The sequence below is a fragment of the Taeniopygia guttata genome, chromosome 1 (genome assembly GCF_048771995.1).
Source record: "Taeniopygia guttata chromosome 1, bTaeGut7.mat, whole genome shotgun sequence".
NCBI classification, from domain to species: Eukaryota; Metazoa; Chordata; class Aves; order Passeriformes; family Estrildidae; genus Taeniopygia; species Taeniopygia guttata.
This window is the reverse complement of record NC_133024.1, coordinates 112,327,443-112,354,893: the sequence shown is the minus strand read 5'-3', so window position 1 is coordinate 112,354,893 and position 27,451 is coordinate 112,327,443. Positions and strand designations below refer to the sequence as shown.

The following is a 27,451-nucleotide window of genomic DNA, read 5'->3' as shown; positions in this document are numbered from 1 at the left end:
TGACCAATCCTCGTCCCAAAATACCCGAGAGCCAATGGAGTGGGAAAACCCGGGACCCCGGGAGAGGGAGAGAGGGCAAAGCTGCCAGATTGCTGGGGGGAGGAGGGGGCATCCATTTAGCTTAGCCCAGGAGCTGTGGAACATTTGGATTCTCCGGGATCGACTCGTGGATAGCAGGGCTGCTCTGCTAATTCACTGCCAGCGCTGCCACCATGGTGATCAAAGTCTTCGTCGCCACATCTTCAGGGTCTACAGCGGTAGGTGACTCCTTGAACATCCTCCTCTTACCGCTGGCATCAGGGTGGGGAATTAGCCCAGGAGATGCCAGGAAAGAGTTTGCACGTACAAAAAAACCCACTGGAATTCTTAGCGGGAATAAACCTTAGTTTTATTCAGACCTGACCACCTTATTGTTGAAATAATTGTTGGGATTGACAGGACTTGGAGCTCGGTGTGGGGCTGTGGGACATTGAGGGGGTTCCAGGACATGGGACTGGGTGTGGGATTTTGGGACATTGAGGGGATGCCAGGACATGGAATGCTCAAGCTGTAGAGAATTCCTGTCAGTGCAGGCTGGCTTGCCTGAGAGCTTTTACCACAGTTACATTTGCATCTAAATGACCTGTCATTTCATAGATTTACTGCTGTTTGGGAAAGTATTTGCAATATAGATACACTGAAGAAGGAAACACTAGGTGTTGCATTTGTGCAAAAGTGACGCTGGACTCTTTACAGGAGAAAATAAAGTGGTTGTTTTTAAAAGACACTTCAGGACACTGCTCCTGCAAAGGGGGAACTCTGTCTAAAAATGAACCTGGGGCTGGATAAAGTTAGGCAGAAAAACTTCTTTCCCAAGCCCCTTAATTTTCCTGGGTTTTGGGAGGTTTTTTGTTTACTTGGTGTTTTATTTTTAGTTTTGTTTTTTTTGTTTGGTTGGTTTTGTTTGGGGTTTTGTTTGCTTGGTTTTTGGGTTTTGTTTGTTTGTTGGTGTTTGGTTGGGTTTTGGTTTGGTTTTTTTTTTTTTTTTTGGTGTGTGTGTCTGTTGAAATGCTATACTGATGATTTTTAGCATTGAGATCTACTGCTGTAGCTGTCAGCAGAGAGTATCAGCTGAAGGGAAGGGCATGTGAATAGTAGGGAGGTTGGAAGTCCGTGGGAGGTGGGAACCGGGAAAGGACTGTTTCCTTTTATATCCAGTTCCCAGATGAGCTCAGATTGCAGTTTTCCTTTGGCACTCCCTCCCTCCCTCCCTCTCAGTGACACGGCTAAACAAACTGCCTGGTGCTTGCACAGAGCTCTAACTACATCTCTATCTCCCTGACACCAGCTGCATTTCTTTAAGAAGATTCCAGAGTGGAAAAGCTCCAAAAAACACCCCCCCATTTATGGGACCCTCATCTGTAGGAAATGAGCCAAGGCTCTTTCACTAAAGTTCCAGTTGGAATGGTGCTGAGGAAGTTTTCAGTTCTTTCACCAGCCTGCTCCTAAGCCTTACATTCTAAAATTATTATTGATATTTAGCATTCTTTTAAATTTTTTTTAATAATAAACCACAGATACAAGGAAGTTGGGAAGTTCGGGTTTGGTAGTTCGCAATTTGTAATAAAACATTCTCTGCTCAAGTAGATTTATAAATTGTCATGTGCACTCTTCTTGCTCCTGTTTGACCTGTTTTGATCTGGAGACTCCAAAAGAAAATTATGGAACCTTCACAGGGCAATATTCCTCTGTATTTGCTCCTTTCTGGTGTGCGGTGTGTGTGTATATCTGTAGCAATCCCAGCATGTGTTCAGATCACTGATTTTGAATTGCAATGCCAAGTAACCTGGAGTAGTTTTCCACATTTTCTGATGAACGTGGATGAAAGGTATCCTTTCAATTAACCTTTAATGAGTTCTGGTATATATAAAATAAAATTCACTCACACAGGGAGTAAGCACAAATCTCAATACATCACTAAAATCCTATTAAACAGAAATTTTGTATCAAGCATATACAGCTTTTCCTGAAAGGAATTAATTTAATCCCTAAACAGTTTAAACTGGAAGATTAAATTGTCCTATTATCACTGGTGAACTCTTCAAATTTGGTCCCATCAAATGCCAGGTGTTGATTTTGAATTCAGTATAAGATGGGGCCAGCCTCTGGTGTAAATCAGCAGCGGATCATTGGCAAAGAAAGAAAAAGTCTCTATTTTATGTACTACATAGTCACTGCAAGTGGTTTTCACGTTAATAAATATTTTGTGCAAGTGAATCCAGTGAATCCAGTGACATTCTGGTGCTGTGGATCAGATGCTGCAATGTTATAATTCACTGTGGCTCTGGAGCAAATCTGCAGTCTGTATTTTTCCCCTCGATGCTTCAGAAATTTATTTTAAATATCTCCAGCTTTATTATATTTCTTCTCCAGACGTAGCTGATATTGAACTATTCATTAAGGCAGGCAGAAGTGGAGACACTTATTTATAGCACTAAATGCTTGGCTTGGAGCAAATAATAAAAAAAAATATGTTGTTGCTAGTCACAGGGTTGTTTAGAATTTGGTAATATCCTGCAAGATTCTAAATTGTGGGAGAAAGAGGATTCATGTCTCACAGAGGACTGCTGCTTTATGGTTATGACACCTCTAAAATATTTCTATTTCCTGTGGTTTTGGTGACATTTTTTGAACTTGCCCCACTTCACATCAGCATCAAAAACAGCAAAACCAGCAGGGCAAGGGAGGTGATTCTGTTCCTATGTCCTGCTCAGGTGAGATCCCACCTGCAGAGCTGCCCCAGCCCTGTCCCAGCACAGGAGGAGCTGGAGCTGCTGCAGAGAGCCCAGAGGAGGCTCCAGGATGAGCAGAGGGATGGAGCAGCTCTGCTGGGAGGAAAGGCTGGCACAGCTGGGATTGTTCCCCTGCACAGGAGAAGCTTTGGGCTGAGCTCAGGGTGGCCTTGCAGGGCCTGGAGGAGCCCCAGGAAACCTGGAGAGAGACAATTTCCAGGGCATGGAGGGACAGGGCACAGGGAATGACCTTAAAATGAAGGAATAAAGGGTTAAATGAGATATTGAGATGAATTTTTCTTCCTTGTGAGTGTGATAAGGCCCTGGCACAGGTTTCCCAGGGAATCTGTGGCTGCCCCTGGTTTCCTAGAAGTGGAAGGCTGGATGGGGCTTGGAGCAGCCTGGGATAGTGGAAGGTGTCCCTGCCCATGCAGGGAGTTGAAGTAAGATTATCTTTAAGGTCCCTTCCAACTCAAACCATTCTGTGATTCTATCATCCAGCCTGGCCCTGAACACTTCCAGGGATGTCCACAACTCTCTGGCAATTCTTACACTCTATCTAGATAATATTTTTTTATTATTATTATTTTAAGGAACTAGTAGCTAGATATGGTGCAACTCAAGCTCTGCTGAAAGAAAAACTGGCATTGCTGAAATAATATCCTGCTCATCACCACTTTCCAAGTAATCTATGCCCAAGCAATTTGAATTCTTCCCATGCTACCAGACAAGGGAGGTCACAAACAAGCTCCTGCAGTCTCATCCATTCTGGGAAAGCCTTTGCATGTCCTCTGTGTTGTTACACCCTACATTTCCTTCTGTGAGTGCTGTTTCCTGGAGAGATTTTTTTGGTTGCCCACTCAGTGCCACCCACAGCAAAGGTTTGCTTTGTGGTTTTCCACCTAGTTGTGTCCCAAGTCTTTTGCTCTGCCTAAACCCTAATGGTGAGCCCTAAGACACAGCACATCTTCTGCTCTGTTTATCTCATTGGCATAGTCAGAAGCTCCTTGCCTTTCCTTAAGCAGCATAATTCCATGAAAATTTACTGCTTTACATCAGCATTAATTTTTTTCACACAATATTTTGCTTTTTGGCCTGGTGTTGCCTGAACCTCCTGTGCACTATGAACCTCAAGATGAAGAGAAATTATGAATCCAGGTTTTAAAATGACAGCTTTCCTAAGCAGGGGAGCACAGAATCTCTGGCTCCATTTCCATTATCTCCTCAGAGGCAGTGTCTGTCTGGAGCAGCAGTTATTCCAGGAGCCCTATCTCCTGACCCTGGAATCACAGCTGACAGCACTTGAGTGCCCTGGCTCTCAGAGCATGTGATGTTACTCCTGCTGCTGCCTCGTGTAGACTTTATTAACCATTTATACAAACATTATCTTCAGTGAAATGTCCCTTGAGCCATCTTTTCTGCTGCCTGAATGTGTCGTGCAAATAACTCTACAGCTAAATAGGCAGTAATGAGATTATTTCTGTTTAAAAAGAGAAAATATGAATAGAAATAAGCAGCTTTGAACTCTGTCAACTGCCTGGCTTTTGACCACTTTGGATTAGTGTTTTCATTCAAACTGATGCACTTTATCTAGCTTACTGCAAACCTCTGTTGTTGTCACAAAAATGTACAGAATTTTATGTTTGTTATTTTTATAAGCAAGCATATGTGTAGATAGATGCTTCTTTGTTTGTACAAGGAAAAGAAATTTTTTCCCTGCTCATGAGAATTCATCTTTCAAGGATAATAGGCTATCACTCTACTTCAGCTCTTCTGTTTTATTAGATTATGGAAATACATAATCCCTGATTTACTTCTTATCTCATTGCCCATCCCTCTGACTTGTGACAGTAGCGTGGTGTCACTTTAATTTCAGGTGTTCACATGTCTGACAAATGGAGGACATGGTTTCAAATCACAAGATATAAAAATTACCTCATTCCAGCTACGTCTGGTGGCAAGTTCTTTAAAAGCTGCTCAGGAGCAGCATTCCTTTAATAGGGAAATACAGTGAGTGTTACATTTTCAGAGTAAAGGGATGGATTATAAACTCAATGTCTGCACAGAACCAGCATCATAGGGAATAAAAGGGTCATGAGTAAATTTTAAGTGTCACAGAAGCTGTGTGCAACAAGCTTTATTTGTACTTAACATGTTCTTCATAGTCCAACGGGAATGTCACTCAGTAATTGGGGATTTATTTAAGCACAGGAGCTCAGCTGTGCTGGATTTTCTTGAGCCTTAACTCATCTTTATATATTATATCTCAGGGAGCAGTGGCCATAAACTAAACCACAAGAAGTTCCACCTCCACATGAGAGGAAGAACCTTTTTACTCTGAGCGTGGCAGAGCCCTGGAACAGCTGCCCAGGGAGAACAAGGAGTCTCCTTCTCTGGAGACATTCCAAACCTACCTGGACACTTTCCTGTGTCACCTGCTCCAGGTGACCCTGCCTTAGCAGGGAGGTTGAACTGGAAGATCCCTTCCAATCCCAACTACTGTGTGATTCTGATTCTGTAAAATTTATTATGCCTAACTTTAAAGATCAGAGACAAGAAAAACATACTCACAGAAAGCTGAATGCCACTTGTGACTGGGAGGAAGAAGGAGGCTGTAACATGCTGAGGAAAATATGTACATTTTCTGACCTTTACTCACTTCAGGCAAGATCACCTCAGGTGTGTGTACACCACATTCCCAGATCTGGGAACACAGGAGGAGTCTTCCTGCTCAGCTTCATTTCTTAGCTGGAGTTGTCACTGCATCCAGGGAGGAAAGAAAGAAGCTGGGGGGTGGGTGTGTGGTGGGAGGGATGTAGTGGCAGCACTCTGGGTGCTGACAGAAAGTGTTAAATCTCAGCTTCAGAAAGTTTGAGGGCTACTGGAGAAGTGAATCCCACTTCAGGAACTTCCAACTTTCAGGATGAATTTTTTTTTCATGGAAAGGGTTGTCAAAAATTGGAACAGGCTGCCAGGGCGGTTTGGAGCCCCCATCCCTGGAGATGTCCAAGGAATAATTGGATGTGGTACTCAGTGCTCTGGGCTGGGTGACAAGGTGGAAATTGGCCTAAGGTTGGATTCGATGATCTTGGATTCCTTTTCAACCTAAAAGATTCTATAAACTTGACAAACTTCCCTGAGTTCCTGCAATAGCAGTTGCTTTTAGAAAACCGTTTTCATTTTAAAGAAGGAATGTTGCTCTCCCTCTTTCTACCCAGATAAAAAAGAAACAGCAAGAAGTCGTGGGCTTTTTAGAGGCCAACAAGATTGACTTTCAGCAGATGGACATAGCAGGAGATGAGGACAACAGGAAATGGATGAGAGAGAATGTCCCGGGTGAAAAAAAGCCTCAGAATGGAATTCCCCTCCCTCCACAGATCTTCAACGAGGAGCGGTACTGTGGGGTAAGAAGCTGTTTGGAAATTTAATTATCTTTAGAGAGTGGCTTCTCACAAAAAGGGACTTTTTCCCATTAACAGGAAGCATCAAACAAACTCCTTAAAACAATTTGAGATTCACTGTGAAAGAACGATTCTCAGGAAACAGTTTTGAAGCACAGAAAAGCAACGAAACAGAAGATTATTTATTTTTGAGAGCAAAATATGCATGGAGGGAAAACTGGCTAGAGAAAGTTCTTGAAGTTTCAGTTTCATTGATGGAGAGTGTTGGTATTTTGTTTGGACTTATCTGGGCTTCAAGGACATCAAGTAGATATCTGAGGTACCAGAGGCTGGGAATAGGAATCTTCTTTTCCCATTATATTATACAAATAAATAGGAATGTTTGTTTCCTGGAATTGTTCTAGAACGTGGTTTGAATTATTAGCATTATATTGCTTATTCAATAAATATCCAACTCTTCATAACAGCAACTGCAGCACTCATCAGATGCTTTTATATTTTCATATGTGCTTATAACAGGTTCTTTCTCTTGAGACAGTTTGTTCAAAGCAGAGAAATATTATGATGTGCCAGCGTGAATATTAGGACTGTGAATCAAAGAAGATAATCTGAGACTTTTTGTTTTCTCATAGTCTGGGTGGGAATGTCCAGTCTGGAGAGTGCTGGGATGTGAGGGCTGGAATGAAGCTGCAAAGTGCTCTGGAACACAGAGCACACAGTGAGCCTGGTTTGGAGTTACTGCACAAATCCAGCGTGAACACCTGCAAGCCTCTGCTGGGGGAACAGATATTTTCATGCCACTGAGTTTTCAGAATTAACTTCAGTGCTCTCAGAGCAAAAGTTCTTAATGTGAATATTGGAGTGCAGCTGTTTCCTCATTTTCTCATAGAATTCCTAAAAGAGAAGTTGGTGTGTTGGAGTTCATGTGCATTTCAGCATCCAATCTGCACCAATAAAAAGTGTAATTTGATATATATCTTACTCTGAGTTTTGTGGCAGCCAGTGCTGCAATAAATATTTCTGATGTTCCTTGGAGAAGTTATATAAGCAATTAAAGAATAATTGCCTTATAAAGTGTTGCAACTGGTCAGTCTTGACAGTAAATGATACATACACAGTTATTACTGCATGTCTGAAGCTATTTCAGGAAGCCAGAAAATCTACATCTTGAAATAAATTCAAGTGAAGCAATAGTCCTTTCCAAAAACACCTCCATGGGGAAAGGAGTTGCAGCTACTGATTTAAAAACTGAATCAAATTTACAATTAGTCTAAAAGTCTCCAGAATTCTATAATGTACCAGCTCTCAAAGCTCAGAGCTAATGATCCCAGTGGGTGCATAACGAAGACTAATTTATGGCATCATTATTTCCAAATAAATAAGGTAATGAGATTCATATCAGTGCATGAGCCTTTCCCTTCTCCCCAGGGGAAGCTGCCTCGAGGGAGCTGCACAGGGAGTGTGATGTGGGCTGAGAACATGGCCAGGGGCTGCCAGACTGCTGCAAAATCCTCCCAAGTGACATATTCTACAACAAAACCCTGGGGATTTGCATTCTGCTTCCCTGCACATCCATTGTGCCAAAACCCAGACTTGTTTTAGGCTTGTTTTTAATGTTTATCTGATACATCTTCCCCTGTGTCCCACTCCTTTGGCCTCAGCCATTTTATTAAAAATATCCCTGAGGATTGCAAGGGTCTGTGTGACTCCAGTGCAGTATCTTGAATTTATGAAAGTCCTTTTAAAATATTTTGCTCTCATCAGTTTTTTAGTGCCTCGCTCTTGTGGCACCTAAAAACCTTTGAATTTGTAGCCTGGCTAAATGCAGGCAGTTCATACCCATTTCCTGCTATGCCCAAATCACCCTTTAGCTTCAACAGCCTCAATCCAATATATTTGTAAATGGGAATTGTATCGTCTATTAATCTTCATTTTGCTGAGTTAAACAAGTCAAGGTTTTTACACCTCTTTCATTTTTTTGTAAGATATTTCCCCTTTCTCCTTCCTGCTAATTTTTTATTTTCTTTGTTCACAGTTAATATTTTTTTTTTAATATCAAATCTGTAGCATTTCATTTTCCCCTATTCTTCTTTCTGGGATCTCTCTTTTCCCACATTTCCCTTCTTATCAATGGTCTTATCAGTTGTTCTTATCAATGTTTGGTTTCCATAATTCACACCTGTGCACGTATATACACATTACATCATGATGGCCTGGGAGATAAAAAGTCAAGATTAAATATTTCCTTTCTGAATCTGAGAAAGAGGGGTTTGGAGAGAGACCTGACAACTTTCAACTATTTTAAGGGCTGCAGCAAAAAGTGAATTATTGGTCTGAGTTCAGTATTGACCCTGCTTTGAGCTGGAGGTTGGTCTAGGTGGTCTCCTGAGGTTTCTTCCCACCTGAATTATCTAGGATTTTGTAAAATATATTCTGCTCTGCATCCACTGCAGGTGGGATGAGCTGTATGAGAAGAAAATGCAGCAAAGAAAGTTCAAATTAGACATCAGAAAAGAAGTAGTTTTCAGGAGATCACCTCATTATCTCATTAAAGGTGGGTCAGACCCAGTGGTCAGAGTGATGCAATGATTCCTGCCTTGGAGGAATCATCCTTTGGGACCTTGTCCAATGTCCTCTTCTGCAGTTCAGTGACATTTTTGGAGTGGTGGAAAGGAAAGGGGAACAGGTGAGGAGTCTTCTGTTTGTGCTAGAATAGAATGACATAATAAGAAAGCTAAGCCAGTCCCTCTGCACTTCTGCTTTTCTGCTGATACATTTTCTGTATCTTCATTTTCTGGGTGACCGTGAAGAGCTGCTCTACTCCACAGCTTGTACTGTAAAGTGGAGGTTTCTTATATGTGGATTTTTATAAAGATACACTGCCTGGGAGCAGCGTTTCCACGAGGTCAGAGAAGTTTAAAACTACAAAATAGCTGATAAAATAGCTTAGATCTTATTTTTCTCCCAGATTTTTTGTATTGCCACTTGAAGAAATAGATTAGAAATTGATTCATTTTGTATGCCTGGCTACAGCACCAGTTTCAAGTATCCATTCTAATCCATCAGTGCTGGCAATTACGTCCTTATTTGATCTTTTTCTTAAGCTGCTTCTTTGCTCATGTCTAGACAGACGTCTGCATCTGTGTCACTTGCTAAATATATGGAGCACTCTGTTGCTCTTGTCTTTTGCTTAACAAAAACCCTTAGAAAACTAGGAAAGAAAGGAAATGTAAACTTCTGTTTCTCTTTGTAAGCTGAAATCTCTGCTTTCTTCTGTAAACTGAGATCCATAGAATAAAGTACCATTCTATGTACTTTAAAAAACATCTCTGAATTATTTGGTTAAGATTTTTGTTTGATGTTGGAATGTGCATTTGCAGCCCAGAAAACAACTGAGTGTACTGAGCTGCATCCAAAGCAGTGTGGGCAGAGGTGAGAGGGGGATTTTGTCCCTGTGCTCAGGTGAGATCCCACCTGCAGAGCTGCCCCAGCCCTGCCCCAGCCCAGGAGGAGCTGGAGCTGCTGCAGAGAGCCCAGAGGAGGCTCCAGGATGAGCAGAGGGATGGAGCAGCTCTGCTGGGAGGAAAGGCTGGCACAGCTGGGATTGTTCCCCTGCACAGGAGAAGCTTTGGGCTGAGCTCAGGGTGGCCTTGCAGGGCCTGGAGGAGCCCCAGGAAACCTGGAGAGAGACAATTTCCAGGGCATGGAGGGACAGGACACAGGGAATGGCTTCACACTGCCAGAGAGTAGGGTTAGATTAGATATCAGGGAGAAATTCTCCCCTGTGAGGATGCTGAGGCCCTGGCAGAGGTTGTCTTGAGAAGTTTTAGCTGCCCCTGGATCCCTGGCAGTGTCCAAGGCCAGGTTGGATGTTGGGGCTTGGAGAAACCTGGGACATGGGAAGGTGTCCCTGCCTAGGCTGGAATGAGATTATCTTTATGATCCTGCTCCAATTCAGGCCATTTTATGATTCTATAATTTATGTAACAGCTAAAGTTAAATTTATGGAAATATAGGGACCTCTGGAGGTTTGTAGTCCAGCCTGCTACTCAGAGCAGGGTAGCTTTAAAATTAGCTTTTGCTGCCTGGGGCTTTGACCATCTGAATTCCAAAAGACTCCAAGGATGGTGTTTCCATGCTCTCTGTGTGCTCTGACCTGGTGCTGTACCTAGAACTGGGGGAAGAATTTTCTGCTGATGTCCCATTGACAAATTGTACCACATAGACCATTTATGTCTTTACCTGAAGTAAATTGTTCCTGCTTATTTTTCTTACTGCCTGCCTTGGGAACAGTTACCTTCAGTCATTCAGCAAATGGAGATGTGAACAAGTCACCATTAATAAATCATGGGTGCAAATACACCTTAAAAAACTATTCCATGACCACTGTAGTCATTCTTTTATCTCTTATTTAACACATGATAGCTTCCTCCTCAGTGTGAGGAAATAAGTGACCTTCCATTTACTGTAGGATTGCACACTCCCTGTTGCCAAGGAGCTCCTGATATCACAGAAGATTATACCCACTTCTGATAAGGAAGTGGGTCATTCACACATTTTATTTGTATCCTCAGGTCTGGTTACCTACAAGGTTTTGTATTTCTGGAGAATTTTAGTGCACTTGCCATGGACTACTTTTCCTCAAAAAGACATACAAAATATCAAGTCCACTTCATGGCCTTTCCTTGTTGTTGCCTTCTCTTTGCTCCCCAGCTTTTGCCATGTCATGCCGTGGTTTGCTCAGGCTGCTCTGAGTATGTGGTGTGCAGGAGGGCACAAATAAATTTCCTGTGTTTGCATTGCCATGTCAAATTCCAGCCCTTCAAATTGCAGAAAATCCTCATTTTCTTGTTTGCTGAAAAAAAAAAAAAATAAAGATCCAATATCCTAAATCCTAAATCCTAAATCCATGAGCCAGATGCAGACACTGCCTGGCATGGATGAGAAGATGGTCTGAGAAATGGGTGGCCTGGAGCAGCAGCAAAATGTTCTCCAGGGCTCCTGCCAGAGGAGCAGTTCCCACTGGGTGTGACTGTGTGAAAGCCAATCTGTCCCTCAGATAAATCAGAGAAATGGGCTCTCATTTGTCCTGTCTCTAAAGTTCTTCCAAACTGCACTGAAATGTCATCAATTCCACTCTTGTTGCCACTAAGGTGACTTCAAAACCGTCCACTCCAGCCTTTCTGACAATTTGTGCTCTGGAAATGTTAAACAGTTCAATAAAACAACTCAGGTCCTAACCCAGCTTTACAAACAAGCCTGAAGGATGATTCAGCACCTTATTATTTACAGGCTTCTATTCTTGGAGTTATTTGGGATTAGAGGAAGGATGATTACATGATCAAGGCAGGACTCAGCAGGACATGTTCAGTCCCCTGTCTCACATCAGAGCTGGCTGTGATTCTGGGCCAGTCACTTCTGACTGGAGATTCTGCCAGAACTTAAGCATTTGTTGCTTTTTACCTGTGCAAGATGTGAGCTGTGAAGTTCCCAGTGACAACAACAGTGATTGCAAACTTCCTTAATTGGTAGGAGTGTTGTATAGGTGAAAGCAGTAAAAGGCATGAAAGCTGTAGCTGGGGATAGAAGGCATCCCTGGTATTCTCAGTTCCATTTCCACTGAAAACAGGCATTTAGTGGAATGATTTATAATTTAATTTCACCAGTGCACAAGACATTTTGGCTGGTACATGGATATCAGACAGAACAGCACAACCTTTCCTAAGTTAGTCTGAAAATAACATCATTTTCTAACCAGACTGCCTTTCTCTAAATGAAGTTTCCTTGTTCCCATTTCATTCGAGCTATCATGTTGACTGTTGTCTTTTATTCACCATAAAGAAGTTCCAGGGTTTTGAGGGCCTATTTTCTGCCCTTTCTCACAGCAAGTTTTATTTTAACATTTTAAGAGAATAGCTTTACCTTGGAGTGTACAGTTGAGGCACGTTAAAATGAGACATTAATTTTATCTGATTCTGCCATGGATGGGATATAATTAAAGTGTAAGTCTCTGGAGAGATTTGTTCATTTATTCATTTTGCCACCCTGTGTGAAACTCCCTTTATCTATGTTTTCTTCCTGGGGCTTGGATAATGCAGAAAATTGTACAAATGCATGGTCATTCTCATCTATGTAGGATTTGCTTGGGCTCTATTTCTTCCTCCTATTCTTTTTGTTTGATTTTTGATACCAATTCTCTGTTTGTTTGTTCCTTTCTTAGGATTTTGAATCCTTTTTCTCTGCTAAGGAAGAAAATATTATTTATTCGTTCCTGGGCCTTGCTCCTCCTCCAGGCACAAAGGTATGCACTTCTGTCCTTCCATGGGGATCATTTATTTGATTTTAATAAAAGATGAACATAGGCAGTGACTCAGCATGTCACATAAGAGGCAGTGGCAAGCAATATGTTAGATGTTGGAGCAGCAAAGTGCTCTTAGGGATAGGAAAAGTGGCTGGCTCAGTAAATACTAGAAAACAATTCTTTCTTGCCTTCTTTCACTGCAGGCTTGTTACCATGGCTCCAGCTGATGGGTTTGTTGTTGTTGACACAAAGCAGTGTTTTATTATGTTCTGCTTTTGAACCATGCAGACTCTCACACAATTTCTAGGTGTTGTTGGTTACAAGAAGCCTTCCCTCGCTCCTGACCACGTTGGACAGGGCTAGTCCTGGCCCCAGCACAGGGCTGGGATCAGAGCCATCCCATCCTTCACTGCACCCTGGAACACTCCCTCTGCCTGGAGGAGAAAAAGGTTTACCCAGCCCCTCACCAAGTCCCTTTGGCAAGTCTGCCTGTGGTTCTCCATCACATTTTGACAATGCTCTAATACATTTCTGGCAAAAGAAAAACATTTTATTTTGGGTTTATTTCCCCTGTTTTTACCTTGTGTTGTTTTTACAGAAACCAATGTGTTTTTTCTTTATTGGAATCTTCTTCTAATTAGAAGTTTTCTAGCTGAGATTGTTACAGCTCTGCTATCCTGAGCTCATAAAATGCTGCCATCTTTAACGTGGGTGAGCCAACAAAAGAAATTAATCAAGAGGGTGATGAGCCAGGGCGACAGGAGAACTCTGGAGCAGGAGCTCTGCCTTTTGTCCATCTCTGCAGCAGCTTTGAGTGAAACACTATTGGAAATATTTCTTTATCCTCCTCTGTAAAAGCAGAGGGGGTAAATAAAGGAGTCTTTGCTAAGTGCTTTGAGAGCCACAGCTGAAAACACACTCAGGGGTGTGTTTTAAATGTCCCAGTTGTTATAAATGTCTTTGCCACTGAGTCCCTGCATGATAAGGAGAGTGATTTAAACTTTCTGCTTTAGCTGTGCCATCTCCCACCCAGGGAAATAAAAATGACTTGCCTACCTCACAAAGGTCTTGTGAGAATTCATTTAATTAACATCCACAAAGCCATGAAAGGCTTAAAGGACTGCAGGTATTACATATTATAGTCATTATAAAAGATATGTGGAGAATCAGTGAGATAAAGAAAATTGCATTTTTCCACCTTTCCACTCCACAGATTATCTGCTTCTTCATGCAAGGTCCTGGTAGATTCCATATCTGTGAAGCAAAGTAACAATTTTTTTAGAATTCCTTCGTTCCCAGCTGTCAGCAGAGGCTATTACAGTTTCTGCTTCGTGACAACCTTGGAAATGTTGAAAATAATATGTTTGGTACATTCTGCTGGGCAGATTTGTTTGTCAGTGCCATTGGTAGCAGGGAAATCTTGTTCACAGTGATTAACTGCTGCCTTGGTAGTGGCTTCAGGCCAGAGTGCAAATAAGTGAGAGCGTTTGTAAAGTCCCTGTTAAATGTGGAATTCTGATAGTCTCCCTTTCAGAGTCTATTCCTGTTCGTGAGAGACAGACACACTTCTTGCAGGGGTGTTTCTCAGCATCTTCACTGCCTGTGCTTTGTCAAACAAAGAACTCTCCTGCTCTGCCTCTGCCTCTGCTTCTTCTTCCCCCTCATTCTCTGCCAACTCCACCTTAGATAAGCACAATGGATGCTCGTGACGCTGATTCCCAGCAGCATAAATCTGGAATTATAAGTCAGGTGTGGAAGAGGTGGTGATGGTGACACGTATGACAAGGTTTCCTATTAATCCCTTCTTTAAAAATTGTGTGGGTTTTGAGTTTTTTCTTTGCTGGAATGAAGAAGCAAACGATAAAGCATGGAATCACCACAAGGCAGTAAGCATTTTCTTTCTAGAGATTTTTATCATGCTGAGACATGACAAAGATTAAGATGAAGCTGATACCTGTTTGATACTCGTGTCTTAAACCATTTTATTTATTTTTCCATCCATATTTTGTCTCACACTGCACCAAGACTAGAGAAGTTCTTCCATGATCCAGCAGCATCCAGGACTGTTTTGAGCTTATTTCCTTCCATCTAAGGAAGCAAATGAACCTTTTGGGGCTTCCTCAACAAATTATAACTTCCCAACAAAGTACTTATAGTTAAATTTATTGTCAATTCATTGCCATTGCTGAGTGCAAAATGCACATTCAGTTCTGCAGTCTCTTGTTCTGTTGTTTCTGTATATCAGTATATTCTGTATATTAGAGTGTTTCATCCAGCCCTGCCCCAGCCCAGGAGGAGCTGGAGCTGCTGCAGAGAGCCCAGAGGAGGCTCCAGGATGAGCAGAGGGATGGAGCAGCTCTGCTGGGAGGAAAGGCTGGCACAGCTGGGATTGTTCCCCTGCACAGGAGAAGCTTTGGGCTGAGCTCAGGGTGGCCTTGCAGGGCCTGGAGGAGCCCCAGGAAACCTGGAGAGAGACAATTTCCAGGGCATGGAGGGACAGCACACAGGGAATGGCTTCAAAATGAAAAATTCCAAGTTTAGATCAGATATTAAGAAAAATTTTCTCCCATTGAGGTGGGGAGGCCCTGAAATAGAATTCCCAGAGCAGTTGGGGCTGCTCCTGGTAGCAGACATAGTGCTTGTGTTAATAAATAATTTAATCTATTAATACCAAATTCCTCCTTACCCCAAGGAATTCCTGCTCTAGATTAGTCCCAAACACGGTTCAGGGCAGGCTGGGATTTAAGGGCAGCTGTGCCTGACCCAAAGATAACCCAAATTTGTGACAGATTTCTGAGAGGTCCCATTTAATCTTGGATTAGTGGCCTGAGTGGTGATGTCCCAATAGGACACACGTGTAGATCTGAGCTATAATTGGTGTAGTTTGTATGTTTGGGGTCAGGTGTGTCAGTCTCAGCTGCCTCAAAAGTTGGGTAAAGCTGGCACCACTTTTATGCTTAGTTTGACTCAGTGTATGCTTGAAGTTTGACTTCAAGTGCATACTTGAAGCCTTAATCCCACTATTCTTGATCCTAATATCCAGAATCTTGATATCCCCAAATCTGTAGATACTCAAGCTTAAGTTAGCAGAAGAAGGCTTCTCCAAAATCTGCTCTGAACTACAAATTTGTGCTATGTTCGCTTTATTTAAAGAGAAAATAACCTGTCAGCCAATCTTTAGAAATTATACTTCATTTTGAATTTGTTGAAAGTTGAATTCTGTGTTTCTATGGAGAGCCAGTGTGGCAATGATACTCTGAATGTCAGAATTCTCCATATAATTAACAAGAACTCTGTGTGTGTGTGTGTGTGTGTGTGTGTGTGTGTGTGTGTGTGTGTGTGTTCTGGCTGATTTGCTGCTTCTAGAGTTTACTTCTTTCAGCTACAACTCTTTTTTGTGCCTTATGATCTAAGTATGTGATTCATCTGAGATGGATTCACACAATTGGGTCATTTTAATTAGGATGCTTTCTGTGGTTCTTATGCATTTTATGTCCCAGCCAAAAATACTGAGTGTATGGATTTTAATGAAATGTTAATATTTGTGCTGGAAATAAATATTTAACCAATTTCAAGACCAGGTTGGATGGGGCTCTGAGCAACCAGGCCTATTGAAGGTTTTCCCTGCCCATGGCAAGGAGGTTGGAATGAGATGATCTTTAAGGTCCCTTCCAACCCAAATCATGGCCAGTGATTCTATTAATTTAATTTTCATTAACACTGTCCTTTTCATTTGAGGAACTTCTGCAAAGAAAGTATCTGTAAGAAGTTGCCATTTCCTTAAGAAAATAATGTAATAACACAATATTGCACAAGACAACTTCAATGTATGTTTGTGTTACTACATATTTCAACCTTCAAATATTTTTTGGCTTCTGGGAGAAAAGTAAATGATAAACCAAGCCAAACAAATGTGTCTGTAGATCTGTTTTAATAACAATGGCACCAGTATCAGAGTGCAGTGAGCCCACAGTTTTATGTGCACTTGAAATGAGATGATATTGCCAGAAAAAGAAATTGTCTTTTCTCCCTCCTCCTTCCTCTGGCTCCTTCTGCTCCCTCCCAGCTGCTCATTCCTCTCCACGAGCATCCCCCACGTGCTGGCACAACCATTGTGCAGCTGTGTGACAGAGTGTGAAAGTGCTGGGAGGTAGGCACGTTTTGCTTTTTAAAGCTTTCATTTCCATCAGCTCCTCTCCACTTCCAGAGGAAGGAGAACTTGGGGACCTTTGTGCCCACTCTCTTTTCACTGCAGGTAACTCGGATGTAAAACTGAATTTCCACAACTCGGGAGAAAATTGCCAAAAGAGCACCAAGCTTCAGCAAAGCCATCAAACTGCTGTGATATCTGCTTCCCAATATTCCTAAACTCCTTTCTATCATTTCTGTCCCCATCCAGCAGAGCTTGTCAGCAGGAGGACATCTCTTATGTCCCACAGCACATCCTGGGACAAAGATCTCTAAGCCAGCACTCAGCCAGGCAGCTCTGGGGATAAAAGCCAGCCAGACATGCTCTTCTCTGCAGAGTAAGAGTATTGGCTGAGGAAATCATCATGGGGACACTGGAGGAGGACTTGTCAAGTTTAAAGGACAGGGGAACATGACTGAGGGCTTCTGTTTAACTGCAGGGACAAATGAAATGATGGAAAGGCAGCAGACTCCAGAGCAAGCAGGTGGCTGAGGTGTAAGGGCTTGGTCCCAGGGATGGGGAAGCAGTTTGTCTCCTCTCAGGGATGTGCTGCTCTTCCCAAAGCGTGTGGGGCTCAGGATGACACAGAACAGGACCTCCCCTGAGTGCCAGAGGAACCCACCCCACATAACACCTCTCAGAAGGGGTCAATTTTCCTTTTTGTCGGAATCTGTGGGTATTGGTGATTCCGAGATTGTAGAAAGTCTCTGTCTGTCAGCCCCGCTGCCAAAGAAGCCATAATTGGTCTGTGCTGGTTTCAAGGTTGTTTATTCTGTTTATCTCTAACATGTTCTGCTGCCCTGCCGCAGCTCTGTCCTGCAGGGCAGCGTGTGGGGCTCTGCCCTCAGTGGGATGGTACAAACATTAAATACCACAAACTACCTGTGCTGGATTTACAATAACGTGCCAATATCTGTCACCTACGTTGGACAGTGTGTCCCCAGCCTAAACCAACAGAAAAGTGCTAACACCACAGTGAAACATGGAGGGCATGAAGAAGGAGAAAAAGGACAAGACACACCCAATTTACTCCATCTTTGTCCCCTCTGAACCCCTAATCTAGAAACCTAAAATTTTCCTTTTGCACCCATGTCACACTTAATTATTACTCTTATCAAACACTCAGAGCTTGTAATTCATCCTGTAAGATTGAAAACTCTTTTCCATGGACAGAGATCACAGACAGTGTCTCTGGGGGCTCTGTCCAGGGGAGTTCCTGACCCCTGCCAGGGTCCCAGACCTGCCAGGGCAGCCAGAGGGAAGCCCTGGATTCCCACACCTTTTAATGAATAAAGTCCTTTACCTCAGCTTCTCTACGACAGACCACTTCCGAAATCTCCCACTGATGATGATTAGAATTTTTCTTCACAGCCAATTTGTACTCATTTTGCATCTCCCTCAGCACTCCTCCTTGCCCTATCCCTGTCTGATGTTTACTCTGATCTATTTTGGGAGTGCCATCATGTCCCCTCAGCATCACTTTCAGTGGATTAAAGCAATGAAGTTTTTTTTGTCCCCCTTTCACAAGACAGGCTCTCCACTCTCTCAGATGTTCCTGGAGCCCTCTCTGCACCTGCTCCAGTCTGAGTTTCTCCTTCTTGAGCCTGAGTGACTGGGATGGCTCAGAGCAATCCACAGGAGGCTTTGCCTCACCTCATGCATCCCAGGATCACATTTTTTACCTGTTTCACTCTCACATCACCCTCATGGCTCAGTTACCCCATGTTAATTTAAACACATCCATCTTTTTCTTCCTTGATAATCACTAACTAACAAGCTCCTAAAGTGCAATAAAAAAATCACTTTCTAATGTCTGACCCAGAATTGCTTGTCCCAAATAAGGTGACTTTGCACTTCCCGCTCTTGCATTTCATCATATTTCTGCTGTGCCACTCAAGGACTCCTTTTATCTGACACAGTGTGGGAGCCACTGTGACCTTTCAGAGCCACCTGGCTGAAAGGACACCAGGATATTTGTCAAATAAAGAACTTCCCAGGAGGTGCTTGGTGATGGTGCTGGAATAAATGGACTTGAGTGATTGATGTGGGAAGAGTTTCCTGATGGTTTTAAGTAAGAAAGTTAAGAGACTAAATTAAATCCTTTATTACTTCTGTTTTCCTGGAGCTTCTGGAGGATTTTAATTGGAATTCATGCTGGTGGAAAAGGTTTTTTTCCCCTGAAACTCAAATGTGCCATCAGGGTGAACTTTGGTTTCTATTGAACTTTCAGAGGAAGGTTAGGGACTCTGCTATGCTAAGAATTGCTTGAATTCATGTTTTCCCCACACAAATCCCACCTGGTCAACATGCCAGCAAGCGTTCTTTTCACAGGAGAAATACACCCTAAAAGGGGGTATTTTCATTTGAGAGCTGAAGCAAAAATAGAAAAACATTTTTCCCCAAATAAGAAACTCAAGAATTTTATAGAAATGAGTTGCTGATTTTGTGTCCTGAAGCTTACCATGACTTTCCTCTTACTTCCAGGAGACTGAAAAGTCTGATGCCACAGGGGAGAAGTCTGATGCCACAGGGGAGAAGTCTGATGCCACAGGGGAGAAGTCTGATGCCACAGGGGAGAAGTCTGATGCCACAGAGGAGAAATCAGAAGCTGCAGAAGATAAATCTGATTCCAAGGATGAAAAATCTGATGCCACAAATGAAACTGAGGCACACACAGAAGACAAGGCAGATGAAGGAGCTCCTGAAGAGGCTCAATCTGGCCAGACACCACCAGAAGATCAACAGGTAATTCTTCCTTTCTCTTTGTGATCTGAGGGTTTTACCTGTGCTAAGCACATGGAACATAAACCCAGAAGCCCTCCTGGTGTGCCCCAGGGTGACTGATTGCAGAGTGTCTTTTGGATGTGTTTTGTTTTTTTATATATCAGGATGATATCAAACCTAAATAAAACTCCAGGGAACTTTGTTCTGATTCTTCAACAACAGCAGCTGCCTTTTGCCCTTTGTTACCACAAGCTTTTTATTTTATCTTGATGGCCATTGGGAACCAGAGTCTAGTTATGGAGGGTAATTTAGGACTAGACATCTGAGTCCTGCCTGGTGAAAAAACAAATTGCTGCTCTCAATGGCCAGCATGTGCAGTGCTCATAAATCTGCCTGGAAATGTTTGCTGCAGATCTGACAGATTTGACTTCTCCAGGCCTTGCAGAATCCCCTGGGCAGTGCAGAAAGGGAGGCCAATGTTTTCCTTCCTGTCTGCTCCTGCTCTGGTACTGCAGAAATCAAACTGCAGCTCAGGTTGTCCTTTAAGGATGGGTTTATTTGGATGCTGACTCTTCCCAGGGAGGCAGGCCTGCTTGTCAGGTCCTTCTGGTTTTGGAGATCAGATGTCCCTGGGGAATATCCAGCCCAAATGCATCATCTCTTACATCAAATATCAGAACAAATGGAGTTTGGGTAGGATTTTTTGGGTGGTTTTTTTTTTGGGGTTTTTTTTGGTTGGTTTTTTTGTTTTTTTTTTTTTTTTTTAATCTGGCTGCACTGTTTCTCCAGAGGAAAACCTCTCTGTAGGCCTTTCCCCGCTGCCCTTTTAATAGTGACTGATCTGGTCACTGTTGGGCTGGAAAAGCCCCTTTTACACACCCTCAGGCACATCTCAGCCACTGGGAAGTCCCACTCATCATTTCAAAACAGTGATGAGGAGAGACAGTCCTCAGCAGGAACTGAATTTTTCCTTAAGGAAAATTATCTCCAAGCACTTTTCATGTTGCTATGATTTTCAGCTGGCAGGTGAGTGCCATCAAACTCCTTTTTTTTTTGGCTCATAAGAGGAGCCAAAACTGCTGCCTGGCTTGGGTGCCTTGCCCTTCTGGCTGGCATTCTGCTTTAATGTTTTTCAGATGAGAGCAGAATGTTGGAATTTGTCTGCAAATGTGTCAGGCAGCTGTGCAGGAGAGGTTTTGCACTGCCATCATGCAGCACCACTCCTGTACAACCAGAACCTTGCTCCACTTCTCACAGAAAAGACTGGAGTTAAAAGTGGAAAATAGATTTCTCTGCAGTTTGTCAGGGAGGGGAGAGGCAGAGGAGAGAGCGCAGAAAACACTTTTTGCCCTGTTCCACCACCCACTTCCCGTGTCATCCAGGACAAATCACTTCAGTGCTGTGGCATCTGCCTGCCTTGCTATAGTTCACCCCAATTATCACTTCTGTTGGGATGGCATGAATCATTCTGTAGGAATTCTGCTATTCTCACTCACTGCAGACAGCACACAGAGGACAGGGTTAGATGAGAAGAGCAACTCTGAGGCAGCTGCAGCGAGATGAACTCCACCTTTTGTCTCTGTATCTCATTTTTTGCTTATAAAAGAAAGTAAAAATACCATTTCCTTACCTGAGCAGGGTTTGATGAAAGCAAATACACTCAAAGACTGCCAGGTTGCCATCAGAGTACCTCCACTGGATGTTAAGCCCTAAAGGATAGAGGTATTTTCAACACAAACATTTGAAAGATGGCAGTTTTATATTTCATGGCTGAATTAATATGCCAGTGGGAATTTAGTACTGGGATTTTGGCCTTATTTAGCACTGCTCCAAACCACCACCTCCAAAATTATTCCCATTTGTGGGGTGTAACCAAGCCAGCTTTTCTCCAGGGACTTTGCAGGAGGAACGTTGGCGCTGTGGAAAATTCTGGAAGTTACCTCAGCCTTTGCCAGTGAGCAGAGGACAGAAACCAGAACCAACTGGGGCTGTCTCAGCCCTGGGGCTGCAGGAGGGTCCAGGTTTCAGGACCCTCAGTAGCAGGGGATGTTCAGTGTGGAGGTTGCAGCTCCCTCCAGCTTCTTCTGCTCTTGCTGGGAGATGCAGAAATCCAGAAACTCCAGGATTTTGTCTGTATGGATGCAGTGCCTCCCCTTCCTGCTTTTTCTGTCTCTTTGGTTTTGAGTTTCGTGAAGAGAAGACTGAGCTCCAGCTCACATGGACCTTGCTGGTCACTCCATGTGTTGGTAATAAATTTTCTGTAGTTTCGCTGTCTGATTTTGATTTCAGATTTAGGCTTGGAGGTTTGAGTATTTTTTAAGTGGTGTCCCAGTTAAATCAGTTTTCAGTTCAGATTAGGCTCCCTTCAGGGCAAAATTATTTTAGAAGCATGTTCAAAAATCATATTATAATGCAAGTCTGTATCCTGTCTCAGCAATTCCCCAAGCCATATTTAAACCCTGGCACTGCAACTCACTCTCTTAAGTCATTCCATGAGAACTCAAATCAACTCCTCTGCCTTCTGTGTGGCACTGTGACATTTGCCTCTTGTCTTTGGGATTTTGTGTAGGACCAGCTCTTTCCCCCAACAGCCAGATTAGGATCTAACATTAAATTCTATTCACTTCGTACTTTTTTTTTTCTTTTTTATCTCTCTCATCACTTCTGCTCAGTCTACAGTCTAAAACCAGCTTGTATTATTTTTTATTCCCTGTTGAGCCAAGGCATCTGTTGCAGCCTACAACACTTAACAGAATCACAAGCCAGATTCTGAATGATGATATATAGCATAGATAAGACTCTATAATTCTGATTATACCTTCATTTTATAGATGAACTATTTACCAAAAAAAACCACAAGAACTCTACCTGATCAGGGAAACAAAACCCAACTCCAAATCTTTGCTTGCCAATGAAGCAGTTTTGATTGGAAGTAACTGAGGAAAAGGAAGCTCAATTTAATTATTTTATATTCTTTTCCAGCATAAAAATAAATGTGCTTGAATGTGCTTTGTGAGTTAATTTGGAGGACATTATCTCCAAATGAATCCAATGAATTCCACAGAATTTTCCTTAATTCAGTGTTTAACATCTGCTGTGTTTACCCTGTCTCATGTCTGATATTCTTTCTTTAATTTATCTTTTTAACATTTTCTTTTGTATCTCTTTGGTAGGAAGGCGAGGAAGAACATGCAGCAACAGGGGTATAGTACACCTGGATATTTTATTATCATCTTTTGTTTGTGTGTATTTAATTCCTTTTCAGTCCTTTGCTTCACTCAAAAGCTGGTAAATTCTCATTCATGAAAGTAAACACACCACAGTCATATTCTGCTAGAGTTAATGATTGGTCCTATCGTGGTCTTATTGACTGGGAACAAAGATGGGCCTTTAATCATTAAAATGTGTCAATGGAAGGGAAATTGCCTGTCACAGAGTCTTCAATAAAATTTGCCAAGGACTCCCATGCCAAGTCCATCTTTGATAATCATGATTAACACCATGCTGTGATTGCATTTTCAGGGTGAGAGACTCATTCTGACAATTCAGGCAGTTCTGCCTGTAAAGGAGTTATTTCCCTCATGAGAATTTGTTAACATCCAGGTGCAAATCCTCAAAGACTTTTCTGCTTTGCCCAAACCTTCAGGATGATTCAGTCCCACCCAGCCCCACCAGCATCACCCAAACCCTGTCCCCAAGTGCCACATCCAGACTCCTATGGGATAATTCCAGTGACTCCAAACCTCCCTGGGCAGCTCATCCCGAGGCCTGACCACTCTGCCAGGGAAATTTTCTAATCTGCAATCTGAACCTCTTCTGATGCAATTTAAGGCCATTTCCTTCATCCTTTCATTGGCAGCAGAACCCAACCCCACCCTCCCTGCCTCTCCTGTCAGGGATTGTGCAGAGCAATGAGATCCCCCCTGAACCCCCTTTTCTCCAGCCTGAACCTCCCCAGCTCCCTCAGCTGCTCCTCCCAGGATGTGTTTTCCTGACCCTAAAGCTCCTGGACCCATGAGCAAAGTGCAGAGGTTCCTGGAGAGGCTGCTGAGGGCAACCAAGCCTGGTTAGTTTTACCCTGGCACCACCAACTAATGCTTCAAGCAAGAGAAAGAATAAATTTTTCTTCCTGTAAAAGTTAATTGACTCGAATTTTGGATGGAAATTGGTAATACCTGAAAGATGTGACTTGTCTGTGTGTTCTCCTGGCCCTGTGTCAGAGTTCTCATGAGATAAAAAAGGCATCTTTCCTGGTGGAAAATGCCCAGAGAGGCAATATTCCTTTGGCATAAGAACTTCTAATCCACAGATGTTTGTATTACATTGCTGGCTTTGCAGAATGATTCTTTAGTGCAATGTTTTTCCCTGAAAAACACTTGAAACCAGGAATCTGATTCCGACAGCCCCATTCCCAAGCAGGTATTTATGCAAAATGTCACTTCAGCAACTCAGGTGTGACTCTTGCACAGACAGGAGGTGCCTGGGAGGAAAAACAAAGATCTGTGCTGTTCATGTATGACCTGCAGTCCTGACTGAAGGCTCATTATTGATTCTTTGATTGGTTATTTGATTATGCCAGGAAGAAATTAATGTCACTTTAGCAGTCCAAGCAGTTTGTGAAGGGGTGGCAGATTGAGATAAAGCTGATTTACACACGTGGGAGTGCCTTTGGACAAGAGATGGCTGGAAGAGGAGCAGAGGAGCCCACAAAGCAATTCCAGCTGTTTTTCAGAGTAGAGCTTCATTTACTCTAGAAAGAGAATAAGCAGAGATTGTTGTCTGTGTCACACAAATTCAAGCTTTCAGATAACTGTTGAATGAAGCAAAGGGCTGTTGTTTTTCAATTGTGTCATTTCTCCTGCATAAAAAACAGAAATAAGAACTTTAGGGATAGAAACAAGGCTCTATTTGATTCTAGGTGATTTTTAGATCATTCAGGAGTCTAGTTCCTGTGCCATGAATCTTTAGTTGTTTACTGCTTCAGGAAAGTGTATAATTAAAAATACTAAACTTTTTGTCATATTCACACGTATTTCATATTCTCATTTTGATTTTGAGCATCTATTTGCAGCTTAACCATGTGTTCTAACCTCACTAAGAAGAGGGTTCTTATATTCCAGGATGTGCTTATAAACCCCACAAAATAAAGCCCTGCCATGTTGAGATGAAAAACTCTATACATTAATTCTGTTTTTGAGTCTCAAAGAATATTGCATTTACTAGAAATAGAACAGTTGTAAAAGCAGAGGTTTGCATTTCAAGACTGTTTATTTTTTTCTTTCAATTCCTATATGGTAACTACAAATATTTTCTTTTAAATAAAAAGGAAGAAGAAGAAAAGCAGGAAGAGGGAGAAGAAAAGGAAGAGGTGGAGGAGCAAGAAGAGTCTTAGTACAGTTCCCTACAACACAATATTTCTTGAACAGGTTTTCAGGTGAATATTGGGACATCAAGCACAGTTTCTAAATACCCTTAAAGTAACATAAACTTGCAATTTGTGTAATCATTGTTGTGGACAGGCAAAGTGTCCATACACAAAGTACCCAGCTGATAACTCAAAAGTAGATTGAACTGTTGTAGCTTGTCTTTCACATGGAATATGAATTATTCCCTCTCCTCTCTTACTGAGCTACTGATTCCACTGCAGCTTTTAGGAGCTCTATATCTTACATTAATTCCTCTCTTAAACTTAGATGAAAACTTAAAATACTGGTAAGAGAGAGGAGCCTGACGAGAAATATGACTCAGTATAAAATTACTGAGAATAGGCCAAATTTAAAACCACAAAAGAGGAAGCATCTGGAAGGCAGAATTTGTCCCGTACAGGTGTGTGAGCACAACAGCACTGCTCAAGTTCTGTCAGCCTGTACTTTCAAGTTTTAATTTTCAGTTTTTCTCCTTCCTCTGTTCCTTCTCCCCTGCACTGAAATACAGATCAGACAATCACTTACTGCTGAGAAATTCAAAATTACAAGAGAGTTGGATTTTCCAGGAGGTTTTCCTTTGGGTGACGGGACTTGCTCCAGATCACAGACACAAAGTGCTGTTCCTAGGGTCCACAGACTCGTGGAATGGTTTGGGTTGGAAAGGACTCTAAAGATGATCCAGTTCCAACCCCCTGCCATGGGCAGGGACAACTTCCACTATCCCAGGTTTCTCCAAGCCCCATCCAACCTCTCCTGGGCTGGATTCCCAGCTGACTCAAACTCTGAGGTAGCTGCCAAAAGTTTCACCAAGCAGGTGCAGGTGGGATTTCCCAGCATCTCGACAGGGCAGGAAATCCATCACTTCTTTCATGCTGCCTCTGCCAAATCTGGGTTCATCTGCTGTGTGGGAATTAATTAATCACAGCATTGTCCAGAGTTCAGATCTGTAACATCAAAGAAATGCTGAATTCTAATTGATTTTTCTTTGTTTTTGTTCAGGAAGCACCAGCTGGAGCCCCCCCACCAAAGAAAAGAAAATCCCTTTCTCAAGCAAAGCACTTTTTGTGCCTGTATGAACATAAAAACACAAACAGAACACAGCCACCACCACTCTGTCCCACCTGTAACCTTTATATATATATTTGGTATTCCAGTTGCTTGTTAAAATGGATCTCGTCTGACAGGTGGTATTTCAGTCAATTGTTTTGTGTTGGGATAGTTTTGTCCATGTCACATTTAGATTGTGAGCTCTCCAGGGCAGGAACCGTGTCTCTCTCCACGTCCAAGCACTGCCAAGCACGCTGCTGCCACTCAGCAGCCAACTGCACTCACACCACTGATGTCTTCAGAGGAAAAGAAATTCAGCACTGAAAACTGCAAAGAGGCTTCCTGTACACAAGCCATGTGAGTCACTTCTCCCTCAGCTGGCATTTGAAAATGATTGAGGTTCCCATTGTGCAGCAGTTTAAATAAATGTGTTTTCTGTCGTATCTGCTCTTTGTCTGCAAAAGCATTCATTTCACTCTGTGTGCAGATGTTTTCTCCATCCTTAGGGACAAAGTCATGGAATCATAGAATCATGGAATGGACCTTAAAGATCATCCAGTTTCCTCTATCTGAGGTTGATCAGAGCTCCATCCAACCTGGCCTTGGACACTGCCAGGGATGGGGCAGCCACAGCTTCTCTGGACAGCCTCTGCCAGGGCCTCTCACAATTAAGAATTTCTTCTCAATATCCCATCTAACCCTACTCTCTGTCAGTTGGAAGCCATTCCCTGTGTCCTGTCCCTCCATGCCCTGGAAATTGTCTCTCTCCAGGTTTCCTGGGGCTCCTCCAGGCCCTGCAAGGCCACCCTGAGCTCAGCCCAAAGCTTCTCCTGTGCAGGGGAACAATCCCAGCTGTGCCAGCCTTTCCTCCCAGCAGAGCTGCTCCATCCTCTGCTCATCCTGGAGCCTCCTCTGGGCTCTCTGCAGCAGCTCCACGTCCTTCCAAAATCATCAGCCCGAGGTGCAGCAGTGGCCAAGACCCAGGGAAATGCACTGTCAGCAGGATGGCAGCGCCTTGCAGCCGTACACACCTGGCTGTGTTGACATCTTGAGCAGGTTGTGCAGTCTGGTCTCAGGGAAGACCTGGGGATGTGAGAAATGCAGAGAGAACGGCAGCTGGAGAGGATGAAACAGCTGCTCCATGAGGAGGCTGACAAGACTTTTCAATTTGGAGAGGAAGCCAAGGAAGCTACAAAAAAATCATAAAGATGAATGCAGAACAGTGAGTCAGAAAATCCTGCAACACCATAATGAAAATTAGCAGACACAATGAAATTAACAGATCAGCTTGAAAGAGAAAGAGAGAGAATGTTTTTATGCAGTGAGTCAGGAAATTTTGGAATTTGTCATCACAGGATATTATGGAAGCTGACAATGACAATGTGAAGGGATTGGGCAATGTCAGGAACAGGAGGGTTATAAATGGATACTACAGTCTGGGATGTGTCCACAACATCCTGAATCCAAGGAATCACAGATGCTGGTGGCTTGGGGGCAAAAGGATTTACATACTGCTATTCCTAAATAGTTTTGCCCACTTCCACTTTCAAAGACTGGGTAACAGCTTAGATGAGTGACTGATTTTAACGTTT

At 42.8% G+C, this 27,451-nt stretch overlaps 2 protein-coding genes across 3 annotated transcripts in view; one reads left to right on the top strand and one right to left on the bottom strand.

Annotated features, from left to right (window-relative positions):
- LCA5L (lebercilin LCA5 like) overlaps positions 1 to 21,410 on the bottom strand; it is a 40,949-nt gene extending 19,539 nt beyond the window's left edge. For both annotated transcript variants that reach the window (XM_072935688.1, XM_072935691.1), the window contains exons 1-2: positions 21,327 to 21,410; positions 21,017 to 21,095 (exon numbers count right to left, since the gene is read on the bottom strand). In XM_072935688.1, the coding sequence (XP_072791789.1) occupies positions 21,017 to 21,068 (52 nt within the window). In that variant the 5' untranslated portion in view covers positions 21,069 to 21,095; positions 21,327 to 21,410. The remainder of the gene's footprint in view (positions 1 to 21,016; positions 21,096 to 21,326) is intronic.
- Positions 45 to 26,302, top strand: SH3BGR (SH3 domain binding glutamate rich protein). Its single transcript, XM_032750693.3, has 7 exons — positions 45 to 257; positions 5,990 to 6,175; positions 12,393 to 12,473; positions 19,147 to 19,407; positions 22,560 to 22,589; positions 24,713 to 24,820; positions 25,812 to 26,302. The coding sequence occupies exons 1-6, from the start codon at positions 213 to 215 to the stop codon at positions 24,776 to 24,778; spliced, it is 669 nt and encodes a 222-aa protein (XP_032606584.3). The 5' UTR covers positions 45 to 212; the 3' UTR covers positions 24,779 to 24,820; positions 25,812 to 26,302.
- Positions 26,303 to 27,451: the final 1,149 nt, after the last annotated feature.

Bases quoted from the DNA above. Each gene is read 5' to 3' on its own strand.
- SH3BGR (XM_032750693.3), top strand. From the start codon at position 213: ATGGTGATCAAAGTCTTCGTCGCCACATCTTCAGGGTCTACAGCG. The intron at 258-5,989 runs GTAGGTGACTCC...CTTTCTACCCAG, and splicing joins CATCTTCAGGGTCTACAGCG to ATAAAAAAGAAACAGCAAGA. The intron at 6,176-12,392 runs GTAAGAAGCTGT...TTCCTTTCTTAG, and splicing joins ACGAGGAGCGGTACTGTGGG to GATTTTGAATCCTTTTTCTC.